This window comes from Phacochoerus africanus, chromosome 6, assembly GCF_016906955.1.
Source record: "Phacochoerus africanus isolate WHEZ1 chromosome 6, ROS_Pafr_v1, whole genome shotgun sequence".
In the NCBI taxonomy this organism is placed as follows: Eukaryota; Metazoa; Chordata; class Mammalia; order Artiodactyla; family Suidae; genus Phacochoerus; species Phacochoerus africanus.
In genome coordinates, this window is record NC_062549.1 from 97,552,205 (window position 1) to 97,570,948 (window position 18,744).

General features: G+C 46.2%; 1 protein-coding gene across 2 annotated transcripts; it reads left to right on the plus strand.

Moving 5' to 3' along the window:
• The first annotated feature begins 6,312 nt into the window (after window positions 1-6,312).
• S100A10 (S100 calcium binding protein A10) lies at window positions 6,313-17,085 on the plus strand. Of its 2 annotated transcripts, XM_047784642.1 has the most exons (4): window positions 6,371-6,453; window positions 11,866-11,945; window positions 13,657-13,809; window positions 16,662-17,085. In XM_047784642.1, the coding sequence occupies exons 3-4, from the start codon at window positions 13,678-13,680 to the stop codon at window positions 16,821-16,823; spliced, it is 294 nt and encodes a 97-aa protein (XP_047640598.1). In that variant the 5' UTR covers window positions 6,371-6,453; window positions 11,866-11,945; window positions 13,657-13,677; the 3' UTR covers window positions 16,824-17,085. The 2 variants fall into 2 exon arrangements, with proteins under 2 accessions (XP_047640596.1, XP_047640598.1); XM_047784640.1 differs by lacking the exon at window positions 11,866-11,945 and having other exon boundaries at window positions 6,313-6,453.
• Window positions 17,086-18,744: the final 1,659 nt, after the last annotated feature.

Here is an 18,744-nt window from a genome sequence, read left to right on the forward strand (position 1 = left end):
CTTCACTATAATCTTCCCTGACTTCCTACTTTGAGTCTTCTCTCATTCAGATTCTTGTTTTTTTCCATCATGGCACTCATCACAACTTACTAAAAAATTTATCTTTATTTCATTGTACTTGTATTTTGCCTTCCCCACTAGAAGGAAAGGCCCATGAGGGCAGAAATTTTTCTGTCTCAGTCCCTGACGTATCTCCAGTACCCAGAACATTCTGCGTATTAATAGATACTCTGTAAATATTTCACAGAGTATAATCGTTAGAATTTGCAGCTCACCTACAGAGGAAAGCAGATGGTTTCCAACCCTAAGCTAAGAGTTCTCTTGCGTTTAAAAAAAAAAAACAAAACAAAAACAGACCTTCAGCTTCTGTTACTCCAAGAGATAAGTTAACACAGCAGGCACGGCCTCGGAGACCTCCCAGGGCCCCAGAAGGAAGTCTGTTCCAAGGTGTTTACCCAGATCCCACACCAGAGACTGTGGGCCACCGAACGGCCCTGCTTGGCCTCCTTCGAGTTTCTTCTCTGTAAGGAGGGGTCGCACACAAGCTGATCTGCTGTCCACAAGCTGCTGGGTGGTGGGGTCAAGCTGCATATCTTCGTGGTCATGAGCAGATCATTCCTTGCCATCATCCCAGAAAACAGGTGTCTCTATCTCTATTTTACCTGTTAGGAGACTCAGGTTCACAGTGGTGAGATGACTTTCCCAGAGCCATGCAGCTGGTAAATGGAAGAGTCACTCACTCCCCCTTTAACATCCTGTGAAGGCCCCTTGTTACCTTCAGGAATGAGATCTAAATTCCTTAGCATGTAACCGTGCAGGACCCTATAGGGCCTTCCCAGGACAGACCCCTCACCCCTCACCCTTGTGTCCTCTGCCTGCCTCTTGACTATAGGCAAAGCTGTAGTCTCCTAGGTCTCCCCTAAGTCACAAAAGCCCGGCTCAAGAATTAATGATTGAAAGGATGGGAACATGTAGTGGCAAAAATAGCAGTTGAGGCAAGAGAACTGGTAAGAATTTAAAGAGTAAATCACCCATATGGCAGTCACAGGATCTTCAGTTCCTCTCTTAAGTACCCAGATAACAGTATCTGATGCACATTTCCTGAGTTGTTTTATGAATGCTTAAAACCCCCACCAAAAGGAAGAAATTAACTACTTGATGACCATGAACTAGCCCCCAGACTAGGTGGAGCCTGAGGATTAATAATGCTAACTGTGACATCGCCCTGCTACCTCACCATCGACATATCAGAGAATTGGGCATGAGCTAAAAATGCCTCTCTAGGAGTTCCCATTGTGGCTCAGAGGAAATGAATCTGACTGGCATCCATGAGGACTCAGGTTCAATCCCTGGCCTCACTCAGCGGGTTAAGGATCCGGCATTGCCAAGAGCTGTTGTGTAAGTTGCAAACATGGCTCGGATCTGGCATTGCTGTGGCTGTGGTGTAGGCCAGCAGCTATAGCTCTCATTTGACCCCTAGCCTGGGAACCTCCATATGCCGCAAGTGCGGCCCTAAAAAAGACACACACACAAAATGCCTCCCTAAAACCCTTGAGGGAGTTCAGGGTTTTTGAGCTTTAGCTGCCCTGGACTCTTTGTCTGGCACCTTGCATGAAAAGCTGCACTTTCCTTCACCACAACCTTTATCAGTAGATTTGCTTTACTGCACGCAGGTGAGAGGACACAATTTTGGCTTGGTAACAAGCACAGGGTTCCAGGTTCCTCCAAGAAAGGCATCTCCTCTTGGGACTCTTCCCCATCTGAGGCCTTAAGGAACTTTGCATTCTCCCCATGCAGAACTGGGGCAATTCCTGGAACAGACATTCCCAATTCCATGCCCTGGCACATGCTTTTCCTTCCTGTCTGCCCCATAGAATGTGGCTAATTTCTACATGTCCTTTAAGATCCACAAAAACAAACAAACAAAAATGATAGTTCCTGATAGAAATCTATGTAAGAAAATAAACATATGGGCAAATATTTTTATTCAAAAGCGGCCCTATTATATATAACTATTATTTATGACAGAAAAAAAAAACTGGTAACAATCCAAGTGTTCAAAAATACATGGAAAACATTTAATAATTTTATTTCTCTATTTAGGGTGTACACTTGGGGTCTGTGTTTTGTATGGTTTGGTGCCTTGCAGCAAAAGTCCTGACCAGGCAACTAAGTCAGTAGTTCTCAACTGCATTGCCACGGAGGACTGTTACTAGCTCCATAATTGATGAATAAAGTTTGCTTTTGCTACAACTATGATTAAAACTGTTAACACAATGTGTGGGCAGACAGAATGTTGAGCTTGGCTGCCCATAGCTTCTGTGTTGTGCAGAGCACAACTTATGCACCCGAAGACACAAAGAAACTGTATGCATTTGCCAGACCTGCCAGAACTGTGCCTCATGAGCATCTAAGAAAGACTGAACAGGGCAGTAAATCCTTCTACTTTAACAGTGCCACCACGTCACTGAAGTATGATCAGTATAATAGTGTAATCACTATAAATGCCACTTAATCTTTTTGAGCATGCTGCCAAAAACATTAGCCTTCAAAACAATGCCATTTTATTCATTAGGGTTATGCTGTAATAAAAAAAAAAAAAATCCCTAAATTGCAGGGTTCATTCTCACGCACATAACTAGTGCAACGAAGATGTTCCTGGTCAGCTAGTGGTTCTCCTCCACTCAGTGATTCAGGGACCCAGGCTCCTTCCAATTGTGGCTCTTCCACCCCTACAATTTCAGTGTCAGACAGGTGGAGAAAAAGAATGTGGAAAAGTCGCCTCTTAATCCCTTGGGCCTGCAGGTGACACACATCACTTCCAGCCCCATCAGGCTGGTGACTAGTTACAGAGTCCCACACAGGTGCAAGAGGTGCTAGGAATATAACCCCTGGCTCAGCGGCCACTTGTCAACAACACCTCTACACTGTGATGGGAAGAACACACACTTCTGGTGGACAACACATCACGCTCTTTGCTGCGGCTACAAATCCAAAAATTGAGAGCCACTGCATAGCGGGTTTTGTTGCCATGTGATGGAGAAGTGGGAAAATATCCACTACTGCCTCATTAGCAGAACAATGCCTCCTTCTCCTAGCATTCTGTACACTGGAATATGCCATGAGCCTGGTGGAGAACATGAGCACTGCCTCCTTTTTGTTCTAGGAACCACACTGTCTCGGGCCTCTGTCTCCATTCCATTGATGGCCATTCAGTCTGCTCCTGTCTTCATATCGCCCCTTCACCCCCTGCCACTCCATCATTCTTGCTGGGCACCTCTGGCTCAGGGACTAGTCCCTGGTCCTATCAGCTGTCACCAGGGAAACAGTTGGCTCCGCTGCATGTGTGTGGTTTACAAAGGACAACTACTTTCTAGAGAAAGAACTACCTGGGACCACCTCTCCCAGAGAGGTGGAGAGATCATAGGCATGGCAAGTGCTTAAGAGCTTTATGGACCTACCAGCACCTAGAATAAAAAAATGTCACAGGAGAGCAGGGATAGTGTCTATATATCCTCAGCACCTAGCACAATGCTTTGGAAACCCAAGTCCCGTCCATCTTGTGAAGCTGCAGCCACTAGGGTCTGGGAACCCTCACGATTCAGCTGGCAGGCTAGAGAGTAGAGAAGCCACAATGTAATTGCATACATCCCTTGGTATCCTTAGGGGTACTGGTTCTGGAACCTCCCCCCATACCAAAATCCACAGATGCTCAAGTCCCTTATATAAGATAGTGCATGGAGTTCTGCCTGTGGCACAGGGGGTTAAGATTCAGTGTTGCACAGCTGTAGCAAAAGGTGGCAGCTGCTGCTTGGATTTGACTCCTGGCCTGGGAATTTCCTATACCATGGGTGCAGCCCCCCCCCCCCAAAAAAGAAGATGGTGCAGTATCACATATAACCTACACACATCCTCCATATACTTTAAATCATCTCTAGATCACTTATATCAGGCTAATAGAATGTAAATGCTATATAAATAGTATGTAAATGTATGTGAATAGTATGTAAATGTATGTCAATAGTTGCCAGCAAGGCAAATTCAAGTTTTGCTTTTTGGAATTTTCTGGAATTATTTTTCTGAATATTTTTGACCCGTGGTCAGTTGAATCCGAGGATGCAGAGAGCCAACTGTAGCTCTCTGTTGAAAGGGGAACAGAAGAAATGAATGAGCAAATGAACAATCATGCTCTTGATATTTAATGACACATAAAATAGTAAAGATAAGGTCTTATGAGACAAAAATAGAATACATATTTTTATAATCAGTGTGGATTTTAGGAATTTAGGAATCTCATATCAAAAGCAAAAAGAATGAACTTGCTTATTTTAAAAGTTTGACAGGACACAAAACAGGCTGTTCTAATTAGCATAAAGTTTTAAGTTAAATCACGTGTAAGCCAAAATGACTTCCCCATACCTCAAAATACCTTTCTTCCATCAAAGGAAACACGTGAAAGCATTTATCTTTGGTTCACACATTTACAAATAATTTTATTTTCCTTCTTACGCACCGCTATATTTTCAAAACCTTCTTCAATAAGAATGAAGCCTTTTTTGGAGTTCCCATCGTGGCTCAGTGGTTAATAAGTCTGACTAGCATCTATGAGGACGTAGGTTCAATCCCTGGCCTTGCTCAGTGGATTAAGGATCTGCCGTTGCTGTAAGCTGTGGTGTAGGTCAAGGATGTGGCTCAGATCCAGCGTTGCTGTGGCTGTGGCATAGGCCGGCAGCTGTAGCTCCAATGGACTTCTAGCCTGGGAACCGCTATATGCCATGGGTGTGGCCCTAAAAAGCAAAAAAAGAATGAAGCTTTTTTTAACAATTAGATTTAAAAGTCATGGTAAATGTTGTTATTTTTAGAGCATCTCTCAAAGGTTCCTCCTCCAGGAATTGTTCTGGGACCACTCCATGGGAACTTTGAGGCCCTTCTGCAATGTTCTCAGTGTCTCACAGTGCCCTCTACCATTCACTGAGTTCCCTGGATTTTAATCCTTCCCAACAAGATTTGAAATTCTTTGAGGACTGGCACTGATTCTCTGATTTCTGAACCCTCAAGATCTAGCACAGACACTAAGCATTCCTAAACGTTTGTGAATCAAATGAAGAAAGCAAATAAGGAGTATTCGGTATACAAACTCAGGTGTTCTCATTCTAAATCCAGTTGCATCTTTCCTAGAACTTCGGATGTAAGATCTTATCCATTCCTGACTGTAACCTAGGGCCTAGGAAGAACTCAGGAAACCTATGGGAAGACTTGGCAGAACTGCCTCCCCCCTCCCCCGCCCCGCCCCCAACATTCAGCACCAGGGCTGCAAGAACCCAGCCAACTAAGAGTCTGAAATCCGAGTTTTCCGGACAAGAGCCAAGATGAGTCACATGGAGGCACTTGGAGGATTCCCCAAGTCTGCTCATTCCTTTGGGATCACTCACTCCTCCCAGGACCTCCCCTGGGAACAAAGGGAAACCCAGGACTTGGGACTGGGCCCTCTGCCACCAAGGGCTAGAAGGTTGCATTTAACCCTAAATGCAATTAAAATAAATGTCTAAGGTGGGGATGGGGGAATGTTTGAAAGCAAAACAGGCCAAAAACAGGCTTTCCAGACAAAAAGGAGATTTTTGGAACAGGATTTAATGATATTAACTACAATTGAAACTGAACTCGCTGGCCAACCGAAGTGATTCACACTAAGAGGAGTAAATCCCCAGTTAACAAGGGTTTGCAACTCCCTGGAGCTGACGAGCCAAAAGCACCCTCCCTCCCCCCACTCGGCAGGCGGGCAGGGGCAGGGGCAGGGGCAGGGCAGGGGCAGGGAACCGGCTCCTCGCAGAGGTACCGGTGGACGCCAGGCCCAGGTCTTGGAAACCCCCTTACAACTGACCTCCCAGGGCCTAATCTGAGACCAACCAAGTCTGACGCCTTCGCGGTCGGTAGGTCGTTAGGACTCCACGTGCCCCTCCCTGCAGTGTCATCTAGAAAATAATTCCTAGACCTGTACGTTACAGACAGCCGCTTACAATCTGGTTCTGGGCCAGAGCGCCTCACCCGCAGAAAGGCTGGATTCTTTGATTTCCACATGCACCAGCTCTCTAAAAGCAAACCCGAGAGGGAGGGCATGGCCGAGGGTGGGGACGTCCTAAAATATTCGAGAGCATTCGAGTAGGAAGAGAAGCTTACAATATCCCTCTAAGGGCGGGTGGCGGCCTGGAGCGAGGCTCCCCCGCACTGCGAGAGAAGGGTGTGTGCGCTCGCCCGGGGTTGGGCGGGGGGCAGGAAGAGGAGGGAGGAGAAGGGGTGGGGTGAGCCGAGGCCCTGACACCCGCCCAGGCTCCTCCTGCCTCCCCCTGCCCCCCCTTCCCCGCCCCCATGTACTAAGGCGCCCAGCCGGCGGCGCTCCGCTCACTGGCCGCGCGTCCCCGCCAGCCGAGCGTCCCCGCCGCGCCTCCTGCCAAGGTGAGTTCCGCCCGCTGGTCCCCGGCGGTCCCCAACCCCAGATCCTGCGCCTGGGGAAACCCCCACATCAGCGGCTCTGGTCCGCCGGGCTGGCTTCGCAGGGTGTCCTGGGCAACAGGGGAACCCGGTCGGAGATCAGCTGAGCATAGGTGAGGTATCCGCTGCACCGTGCTCTGGGCCACACCCCGGCGTGGCGAGCAGCGCCCCTGTCGTCCCCCCGACCCGGACACGACCCCTCCAGATCCTCGCCGGCAGGAGGAGAGAGCACTTGTCCTTCACTACAGTAAATCTGTGTCGGTGCCCCGGGCCTGCTCTTTACTTCCTTTAAGTTATATTTCTTTACACCCACTTTCCTAGGAGTCCCCCAGTTATCCGAACCCCCGCTTCTGGCCCCCAGTCCAGGCCGGCGTGCTTCCTTCCTCCGGCTGCAGGCAGACCTCTGTCCAGAGGTTCAGGTTCGTCGCCTCAACCTCCTCCTAGCTGGACGGCCCATGCACACTGGAGGAGGACTGGCGGCTCCCCTTGCTAAAGGACACTCCTTAGTCCCTCTCCCCGATGCTTCAGGTTGGGCTTCCTGTTTGTCGCTAGACGTGGAAGGTTCTTACTGTCCGCGGTGGGAGGAAGGTCTATTTGTTTTCTTTGTAACGCAGTTTTGCTGAGGAGGGGGGAGGGGGAAGCCTGTGGGCAATGATTGCTGTTCTGAAAGCGTTCCCTTCTTGCTGTATTAAACAAGTGGAACGGTACAGAGATAGAGGAAGAGCAGGGGTAATGCTGGATCTTCCGACCCAGGTTAATCTGCCCCAGTGCAAAGAGCCGTTGGTACCCGGTCACAGTTTGAGTTGGCCAAAGGAACGGCGCCTCTCCCACACCTGGAACCTCACTCTCTAGTCTCCGCCAGTCTCCACCTAACTGGAACCCGGACTCTGCCTCTGCCTTGTCGAGCGGGAGTGGTGGGGAAAATGAAGCAGTTAGCAAAGCGCCAGGCACAGCGGATCCCTGGGCCAGACTCTGGAATACGTTAAGCCCACCCCTTCCCTCAGAGAGCTGGCAGCTTTCTGCAGGGTGTGGTTAGCACAAAGGGCTCCCGGATTCTTCTGGTGGAGGCCTGTGACTCAGTTGTGAGACCATGTGGGTGTGGCCCTGACCGTTCCAGATTCTCTGCAGATGGTTCAGACAGAGCACTCCCTGAAGGAAAGGGGAATGGTGCCATCTTAGATGGCATTTTCCAAGAGGAAGTGAGTCACACCAGAACTGGCCCACAGTTGGTGAGGACAGCAATTAGATTGGCTGGGCTGTGCCGGACCGCTGCTGGGTTATCAGCCTGTATGGCTGCTGGCAGGCTGCCTGCCTCTGCTTTATTTGGGAGGTAGCTTTTCCCTTTAAGAGGTATGCAGTTGCAGATTCTTTTCCCCTTGGAGCCTGAGTTGCAACCTGCAGCGGTAGATTTTTATATCCTGCACTTCAGGTGAGGCCTGCCTCATGACAGGAAATACCCTGTCAGTGATCTTTGCCTCCAGTGTGTTTCAATAAATTGCAGAAGATAATGCTGGGCCGTTAGGGCAGGGGTGAGTTGATAGAACTCATTTGAAATTTCTTCATCAGCCCAGCCCCCATAGATTCCTATCTGGTTTCCATTTAATCATCTCGTCCAAAGGATGTATTCTCTCCTTGACAGCTAGAAGTTACTTTCTTCATTGTGGTCCTTGATCCACCATTTGGAGATTCTTACTTTGGTTCTTCAAATTTTCTTGAGGGTCTGCTGGGCATAAAGCACCCTGATATCTAGGTGATGCTCTTCCCTCGATTTTCTTGAACCCCACATCAGACGGACCCTTTTCCTCCCATAGCTGGCCCCTGGCCGGCCTCTCCAACAGCCCCTCCAGCGGGCTGGGTGGAGCTGAATCAGGGTGCCTTCTTGCTTTCCACTGACAACTCCAAAAATGTGACTTTTTTGAGCACTACCCCCTTGGTATGCCTTTGATACAGTCCAGTCTTTTAAAGTTGAGGGAGACAATGGAATCCTTTCAGAATTATAATGTGGAAATTAGCACTCAGAATGCTGGGAAAGCTGGACTGACACTTTAGGATCTTTCTTAAGCTTCTCATTTTCCTGGGGACTCAACAATTGAGAAATCTCATATCAAAAGCAAAAAGAATGCATTTACTTATTTTTAACAATTTTCAGCACTTCCTGACCCTTTACCACCCAGCCCAACAGTGGATTTAATAACAAATAAATGACTGTTGTTTGCCAGCTACAGCCAATGCCTTACAACTCTTCGAGGAAAATTAGATGTACTCCATTGGGATAGCGAAGACTTGAGTTCTTTCTTCCTATTGGGTTGCATCTGGAACTTTTCTTTGGCTGCCCACTTTTTTAGTGGGCAAGTTTTATGTTTGGTAAAAAGGGAGCGAGTCAACCTGGATCAGATCCATTGCCTCAACTCACTTTTTCTAAATTCCCTTTAGGATCAAATTCAAGAATGCCTTCTGGGTTTAATTCCCCATCCTACCCGCCACCTCCCAGGTTTGGTTTTGTTTTATTTTTCTTTTAAAATCCCCAAAGCAAAAGGAAGGAAACCCTAAGCACATTTTAGACAACAGATGTTTGTTTTTACTGACACTCTGCCAATTATTTTCTGGGTGGGCTGTAAGAAAACTAGGATATGGACAAGACACAGAAGAGCAAAGTAAATCGGACTTCTTGCTTTTTAGAAGTCTCCTTTTTGAAATTACGGCCTGGATCTGGGTCCAGAGCAAACATTTGGTATTGGTTTGGAGCAGACACGTTCCAAAGGAGGCCTCCTACTTCCCAGCTACTCCCAGGAGGATCAAAATGTGTACTGTTATCAATTTCTGAACTCTTATTGATTCATTGAGCAGATTCTGAGGACAGGGTGCTAGCTACTGGGGCCCTGCTTCAGGAGCCCACAGTCTGCTGGGGGAAAGAAACGGAAACGTAGTTAACTGGAATTCAGGACATAGTTTAAAGCAGAACGACATTAACTGGTGAACTCCCCAAAGGCAAGTACCAGGGAGTTGGGGAGCATGCACACATGTGCATGCCTAATACCAGGCCTGGATCATGCAAAGGAAGAGTTCAGTATAGGAAAAGCAAAAATGGAAAACTGAATTCCTACCACTGTGCCTAAATTTGTAGAGTCCAGGAGTTCCCACTGTGGCTCAGCGGAAACAAATCTGACTAACATCCATGAGGACGCTGGTTTGATCCCTGACCTCGCTCAGTGGGTTAAGGATCTGGTGTTTCCATGAGCTGTGATATAGGTCACAGACGAGGCTCAGACCTGGCATTGCTATGGCTGTGGCATAGGCCAGCAGCTACAGCTCCGATTTGACCCCCCAGGCTGGGAACCTCTATATTCCACAGTGCAGCCCTAAAAAGATGAAAAAAAAAAAATTTGTAGAGTCCAGAATTCTTTTCTGAAGAGAAAACTACACAGAAAGACCTCTGAGCTTCCACTCTTCAGACCAGTAGAGGGGATATATAGATATCAGAATAAAATGATTCAATAAAAGGCGAGTGAACAATGAAGTGGTTAGAGCCTGTGGAGCTCACAGTGAGAAGGCAGTAAAGTAGGATAAATCAAAACAGCAAGAGTTAGGAGTTCCCCGTCGTGGCGCAGTGGTTAACGAATCCGACTAGGAACCATGAGGTTGAGGGTCGATCCCTGGCCTTGCTCAGTGGGTTAAGGATCCGGCGTTGCTGTGAGCTGTGGTGTATGTAGGTTGCAGACGCAGCTCGGATCCCGGGTTGCTGTGGCTCTGGCATAGGCCAGCAGCTGCAGCTGCGATTCAACCCCTAGCCTGGGAACCTCCATATGCTGTGGGAGTGGCCCTAGAAAAGGCAAAAAGACAAAAAACAAAACAGCAAGAGTGAGAAGAGAGAGACAAGTGTCGGTTGACCAGACCTGTTGAGCAGGACACAGTCTGTTATGGAATGCACTCTGTTATGTTCTCCTCTGTTCTCTGCTCTGGAATGTACTCTGCTGTTCATTCATAGGCTGGCTCGCCCTTCCCAGCGCTCACCTCCTCCCGAAGAGCTCTGAGCCTCAAGGGCTTCAGCCCAGACCTGGCTAATTACACCTCAACTCCAGCCAAAGGGATTGATTCATTCGTTGGTTCACTAACAAACACTGATTTAGTGGTTCATGCATAAAACAGAATAATTCACAGTTCTTAACTAGAGGAACCTAAATCTAAGACAGACAAGTAAATGACTAAATGGATGGAGTGTTTCAGGTGCAAGAGTAGGTTGTCGGGCACAGAGAGGATGCTGCTGCCTCCCAGCCCAGGCCCAAGGCTATCCAGTGGAAGTGTTTCTGAGCCAGAAACTAGAGTCCAACCCCTGTCCTGGAATGGAGCTCACCGGATGACTGGGTGGATGGAAATACCAGATTCAGGTCCCCGAACTGCTGTTTTATCAACCAGTGGTCAGTGCTGCTGCCATCATCCCAGCCTGAGCAAGGCCTGCCCAGGATGGGAGGGCTGAGCCGGCTGACTCAGTTGGGCGGCTGCCGCACTCTAGAAGAGCTGCACGATTTATCCACCAGCCGAGAGAGCAGTGTTAATGACATTTCCCCCTTTTCCTTCATCTTACTTTAAAACCAGTGTGTGGGATCTACACCACAGCTTGCAGCAATGCTGGATCCTTAACCCGCTGAGTGAGGCCAGAGAGTGAACCCAAGTCCTCATGGATGCAAGTCGGGTTCGTGAACCACTGAGCCATGACGGGAACTCCCCCTCTCCTCTGGTTTTCAAAACTATTTTCCTTTTCACGACTGTGGATCTTCTGATCAGCCCCTGTTCTGCCTTCTTATTGCAGACAGTCTTCCAGACAAACAGGGAGTCTTCTGGCTGCTGTGTGCACAGCCCATGTGCTGAGTATACAGCAAAGGGGATCCGGTGGGGGCAGAAAAGCTCCAGCACTGGATAATGAGCACAGACTAGGAAGGGGTGGGTTTGGAGTGACCTGAGACCTGAGTGCTCCTCAGAGAAGACTGGTCTCAGTCTCTTGAAGAACATATTCAAGGGTGGCCAAGACTTCCTCAGCTTACAACCTGTATTTCTTAGAAGTTCCTAAATTAGCCTGTTTTCTATTTTAGGGGTCCTTAGCCTGCTGCCTTCCCTTTCTCACTTCTCTGGCTTTGCTGTGCATTTTCCTTCTGTTCCGCCCTGTGAAGAAAGTAAACTCGGTATCCCACAGCCAGTTGGAGTTTCTGGGACCCTAGGCATTGGTTGTGAAGGACTCTGCCACTTGAGCTAGAGGTATTTTTAAACCTCTGTGGTGGCTGACTGCTTTCCTAGTTATTCAGAACTGGGGTGGGACGCCACACAGCCTTCTCCCATAGGTGATTCATTCAGCTCAGATCTCTTAAGTTGCTGTACTTCCAGAGCCAATCTCGGCCACTGCCATCTGAAGCCCACTGCCATCTGAAGCCAGATCCTGACTGTGTCAGAAGAAAGGAGAAAAGGTGTGGTTCCCCTGGAATTCATCCCACAGTGGACCTCGAATTTTTTGCCCTCTCCAAGAGACCTGCCTTCCAGATGAATCATGCCAGATTCTGGTTTATAACATTCTCTAGAGTAGCACATTCTTTGGCATGCTGATTCCTGTACTTTTCTGGGGATTAAGGGGTAGAACTTTTGACATGTACTTGCTCAATCCTTGTGTTCACCAACTCCACCCTCTTCCCCCATAAAAGATAGTATTCAGGGATATGTTACACACGCATATGTCAGCAGCAGAAACCAGGCTGAAACCACGTCTCTGGTTCCTGTATCAACCCTTCAGGGGAAGATGCCAGACTTTCCTTCAACCTCTGTTCAAAACCTATTCTTATCTTTTTTTTTTCCCACGGTATATATTACAGTCTCTATTCAAGTTCATCTGTTTCTTATCCAGGAGTGATTTTAGGTGGTGTTAACTAAAGCTACTCTGTTCTGGCCAAAGCCTGCCTTCCAATTAAGCAAAATTCAGTGGGCTCCTGTTGGGTACCAAGTGTATGTCTTGATTAGACACATGTCCTCAGATTATTATACCTGAATATAACAATCTGACATCTCCTTTACCTTTTTATTTAATTAATTTATTTATTTAGGCCGCATCCCTGGCATATGGAAGCCCCCAGGCCAGGGATCAAACCCAAACTGCAGTAGTGGCAACGCCAGATCCTTAACCCACTGCACCACAAAAGAACTCCTTTCTTTAACTATTCACAATGAAAAGCTCTTGCTCTCCCACTGCACCCCAGACGGTGAGAGTAGGTCTTTTGTCTAGTGCTGCCAAGGATATATCAGATCCCCAAAGGAATTAGGATGGATATACTATTACCTGTTCTTTTTCAAGAAAGTAGATAATGGGCTTTGGGTAGCTTTATTTGAGGAGGGCAACTGCAACTTACTACCAAAGATGCAGATGTTTGTTAGAATCTATAGCAAGTTCAGAACTTTTAGTAAAGAATACATACTCATCATATGAAAGTCATTTGTAAGCAGATTTCTTAAGCATAGACTTAAACTAAACCAAGTTACTTAATTCAGCTTTTGGAGAATTGAAGTTTTCATATTAACCAAGCTTGACTGTGCGAGTTGTTGGTATTCAGCTATATCTGAGTCCCATTTACCGGTGCCAAGAGAAATGATGAAACATCTCTCAGTAGGAGCTTTGTCAGTTAAAAAGAGGGGCACTGATCTTGCTTTTCCAAATGATTAGAATTTTTATTCTTCATTGGGTGATTTGTGCAGTTAACAGGCAACTAGATCAATCCCTCCTTCAGAGCACCAATACCTAAAGTGCCTATTTCCATCAGCAGGAGACCCCAAACCTGGGATGAACTGGTCCTGATGTATTCATTGAATTTTACAGTTAAAAAGGATGGACTGGATGAGCAAATTGCCCTCTTCCAGTCATTCTCAAAAGACTGGTAAATCATGTGGTTTAAAAGTTAATGTAGGAGTTCCCGCTGTGGTGCAATGGGATAAGCCGCATCTTGGGAGCTCTGGGATGTAGGTTCGTTCCTGGGCTTGGCACAGTAGGTTAAGGATCTGATGTTGCCACAGCTGTGGCTTAGGTGGCAGCTATAGCTCAGATCTGATCCCTGGCCTGAGAACTCCATATACCACAGGGCAGCCAAAAAAGAGGGGAAAAAAATGTAAATTCTGTCGCTTCACATCCTTTAATAGGTTTCAACAGACCTCACGAAAATGCCGTCTCAAATGGAACATGCCATGGAAACCATGATGTTCACATTTCACAAATTTGCTGGGGATAAAGGCTACCTAACAAAGGAGGACCTGAGAGTACTCATGGAAAAGGAGTTCCCGGGATTTTTGGAAGTAAGTATTGAAAGGCTCAGAGAGAATCAGACATAGAAATCAGTGCTTCTGGGCCCTGGTTCCTGTCCCTTCCTCTTTCCAGCCCTTCCCGGGGGAAGTCAGTGCTAGAAAGGTGTTTTCATTCATTTATTGATTAAATATACTGAGTGCCTACTGTTTGTAAGACAGTGGGGTTGGAAACAGAAAGTAAAGAAGACACTGCCTCTGCCCTCAAGGAGCTTTCAGTTTGGAGGTGAAATGAGACTACACACAAATCACCACAGTTTGAGGTGTTAGAGCGATTCTATCTGGAGTCATCTGCCTCCATAGAGACAGAGTTGCAGGAAAAAAGGCCTTGCACCAGGGAGTAATCAACCAGGGTGCCTGGCTGTCCTCAGGCTGTCCTTTGAGCAGCTTGAATCTCCTTTCTTAAATCCCTTCAGATAAAGGCTTTAAAATTCTTTTTTCGAGCTCTACTGTAAGGGAATGGTGTGAAATTTACTGAATGAGAGCCAGGCATTGCTCAAGAAATAACTGCTTGTCCCACTGAAAAGGCTGTGTGAACATAGGAGAACAGATTGGGTTTATGCCTCACCTTTGACAGCCTGAGAGGGATCAGTGAAGGAAGAGGATCTGCCATCAGCTCAGATACATCATTCAGGACATCAGGCCACAAAGCACAGTAGTTCTTTTATACTGCAGGCCCTGGAGAGATGGTTGCTGCATTTCACTGAAAGTGAAACATTGCCTAACAAAATAGTAGATTGAAATGCAAGCCCTTCTCTCGCTGCCACAAGTCAGAGGCGCTTGAAGGGTCATCACTGTGCTTGGTGTGGAATATTGCATTACCTCTAAAGGGTGGAGGGAGGTGATGGTTAAAGGCAGGGTCCTGCCTCTTGTCATCTGCCTGGTAAATGGCATTAGTCAAGCCTCTGACTCCTGACTCAGTAAACATAGGGTTTTGTAGTACATAATGATTCGCATGTCATCAGTACCAGTCAAACAGATATAAATAGCTTAACTAGCATCTCAGAGCTGCAGTTACCACAATGCTCTCCCAGAATGAGTTCGAGGATACTGTTGCTCTGCTTTTGTTGAGTTCTGTGATATAGCCCCAGACCAGGAATTAGATGATCTGGCTCTGCCCGAACTAATACCAGGCAGGTTGCTTCAGTTTTCTGGGCCTCAGTTCCCTCCTCTGTAAAATGAGAGGGCTGGACGTGATTACCTCCAAGATCACTTTCACGTTCTGTGACCCTTCCAGGCAGATAAAATTCAAGGACAAAATGTGCTTATTGTAAAGCTTCTCATCACACAAACAAAGGCACTCTGGGTCTATTCCTAAATACTCAGGAGTTAGAAGCCAGGATGACCATCACATGAGACAAAGACCCTTCCTCCTAAAGGCTCAGTGGCTTGATAAATTCAAGTGTTCAGCAACGAGTACTAAACATGGCAGTTTAATTTATTCAAGGATGGGGTCATAATTCCTGGCACACCCACACTCGCTGCATTGACAGAGCATTATGTCATCCAGATTTCACTCCTTCTGATCTCAGCCAGGAAACTGGGGGTCGAGGCCAGAATTAACTGAAACCCACCAAAAGCAGAGGTAGCTGCATAGACAGGTTGGAGTTGATTTCTTAGGGCATGTGGGAAATGCTGCTGCTTCACCTTAAGGGATTTCTGAGTGCAGTTTATAAACATCCAGCACACTGGAGACACTGAGTGTCTGTTCCCCCCCTCACATATACGAGTCCGTGGAATTCATAAATACTTTACCTGAGCCCTTTAACACCGGTAAAGGGCCATATCTCCTTCTGGTTGACGGCATGGACCCTGCAGGAGAAACCACCCTTTCCCACTTCTAAGCACCATCACTACAGAAAGGAGCGATCAAGTCAATCACAATGAAAGCAGGATAAAAGAAAAAAACAAAGGGGATCTTGCCTGTCCATCCCAGTTCCATGCACTGGCATTAAGAGTCATGGGGAGTTTAGGATTCCATTACATATATTGCTTTTGAAGTACATTCAATGTAAAAACATCCAGCAAAGAGTATAGGATGGCATAGACGGGCCAACGCATTAAGAATAGAAGCAATCTTAGAGACACTCTGGTTCTACTTCAATTCTTAGCTGTTATACAAAGGCCCACCAAAGCTATGTGACTTACTTAAGGTCACCTGGCTAATGTGATGTGAAGCCACACTAGGTTGGCCTCAGATGTGCCAAGAAATGAGGACCATCTGCCTACCGTCTTTAAACACGCCCCATGGTATCACAGGCGCCTCTTTAAAACCCATAGAACAATGATCTAAAACTTAACTCTCTAAATAATCACATGAGGTCTTTTATAAGGAGTTTTCTTTGTCAAGGACTTGATCATGCTATTGGAAATAAAAGTTTGTTAAGAGACTTTAAACTATAAAATAGGGAGTTTGGAGTACTGCTTAGGCAGAATCTTATTATTTTGAAAACTGTATTAACAATTGGACTATAAGGAAAGCAAATCAGAAGACTATGCTGGATTCTAAGAGGACTGAGAATTCAAAGTTGGGGGGGTCTCCCTTCTCTGGCATTGAATCTCCTCTTTCTAGAAATATGCTGTTTCTAAAGTCCCTGAGTTATTTAAAAGAAAGCCATGAAACCCTCTCTCCTAGCCTGAAATAAATATGAATTTACAGAAATGCTCCCTCAAAGGGAAAACATACATTTAGATGACCTCCAAAAATCACTTATGACCTAAAGCAAGATTTCAAATCATTAGATTTTATATATAGTTGTCAGCCATACACCTCACAAGAAGCTCATCGTTGCAACCACTGATTGATACTACTTGCCTCTGTTTGTTTTTTTTTTTTTTTTTTTCAGAATCAAAAAGACCCTCTGGCTGTGGACAAAATAATGAAGGACCTGGACCAGTGCCGAGATGGGAAAGTGGGCTTCCAGAGCTTCTTTTCGCTAATCGCTGGGCTCACCATCGCATGCAATGACTATTTTGTAGTACACATGAAGCAGAAGGGAAAGAAGTAGGCAGCACTGAGCAATCATGCCGCCCTGATAAGAATTCTCACAAAGGGTCGCTTAAGGAATCTGCCCCCCCCCAGCTTCCCCCTGTATAAGGATTTCCTGAGCAGACTGGGACCCTTAGAAAGTGTACAAATAAAACCCAACTCTGCTTTGAGAAGCAGAGAAAGACAAGTCAATTAAACCCAGATAAGCTTTTGATTTTTATATTGCTTGCATCCTCTTACCCTCAATAAACAAATTTCCTTTTTTAGTTCTGAATTTGAAACAGAATGTTGGTTTGCTTCTTCAGAAATGCTTGTTTCCTGCTTTGTTTTACAAAGAGCCCCCATACCCTTGGGCCTCTAGCATGAGGCAGAGCTCTTTCCACAGACCCTGCAAACTGGGAGAGCACTCTCTACCCAGGCTTGCAGTCTAATCTCTCGAAATTGAGCTGCCTGCCCTGTAGCTGTGTCTAGCTGAAGGACAAAAATGCCAAGGATTAAGAGAAGGCACTTCAGGAATACGTTCCAACTTTATAATGACAGAGCATAGTCCTGCCTAGTTAAATCGGTGCCTTTCCAACCAGCACTTTGTATGCCCGAGACATCTGAGTCCATTTTTCACAGCAAAGTTTCAGCAAACTCTAGGGTAAAAATAAGTCCAATAAGCCATAAAAAGGAGTGAAATAGTGCCATCTGCAGCAACATGGATGGACCTAGAGATAGTCGTCTTGGGTGAAGTAAGTCAGACAGAGAAAGACGGGTATTATGTGAGATCACTCATGTGTGGAGTCTAATTAAAAAAGACACAAAGAGACTTATTTGCAGGACAGAAACAGTCTCAGCGATTTCAAGACCAGACTTATGGTTATGCAAGAGGAAATGCTGGGTGGAGGGATGCATTGGGAGGCTGGGATTGGCATGTATACACTACTATATACAAAAACGATTGGTAACAGGGACCTGCTATATAGCTTGGGGAAATCCATTCAGTGCTCTGTGATGGCCTATATGGGGAAAGAATCTGAAAAGGAATGGATATATACATATGGGCGTGGCTGATTTGCTTTGGTGTACACCTGAAACTAACACAGCATTGTGGGTCACCTATACTCCAATAAAATTTATTTCAAAAAATATAAAGGAGTTACCTTGTGGCTCAGCGGATTAAGGATCCAGCATTATCACTGCAGAGCTATGGTTACTGCAGTAGAATGGGTTCGACCCCTGCCCCATGAACTACTGCATGCTGTGGGCATGGCCAAAAAAATAAAATAAATTCAGACATAAAGTCCATAAGATAACAAATTAAAATCAGTCTAGTGTGATACCTCACTAACAAAATCACATTAACATTTTCTGAGTTGTTGGAGTTCCCGTTGTGACTCAGTAGAAATGAACCAGACTAGTATCCATGAGGAAGTGGGTTCAATCCCTGGCTTTGCTCCGTGGGTTAAGGGTCCAGCGTTGCCGTGAGCTGTGGTGTAGGTCGAAGACGAGGATCGGATGTGGCATTGCTATGGCTGTGGTGTGCAGGCTGGCAGTTGCAGCTCTGATTCAACCCCTAGCCTGGAAATTCCATATGCCACAGGTGTGGCCCTAAAAAAACAAACAAACCAAAAAACCTCTGAGGTGTCATGAGATGCCATGATTGTACTGAGATGTCAGAAATAGGTTAGGCATGATTTTTATAATGAGTTGGTGGGTTTTTGCTGAAAATGAAATGCCAATACTTATGTACTGATAAATAGCAAAATGTTTCCCCCAGCCCTTTCTATGCAGTTACAAGCTTCAGCATATATGCATTCCACAGCTATATTATAAGGGCCATGCTTATTAATAACACAACACTCTATATTTTTATGGAGAGATGATGTATGAATTGGCATATGAAATTGTCCCAATTAAATAGTCAGTGAAGATAGAAACATCAACATACTTCTGGG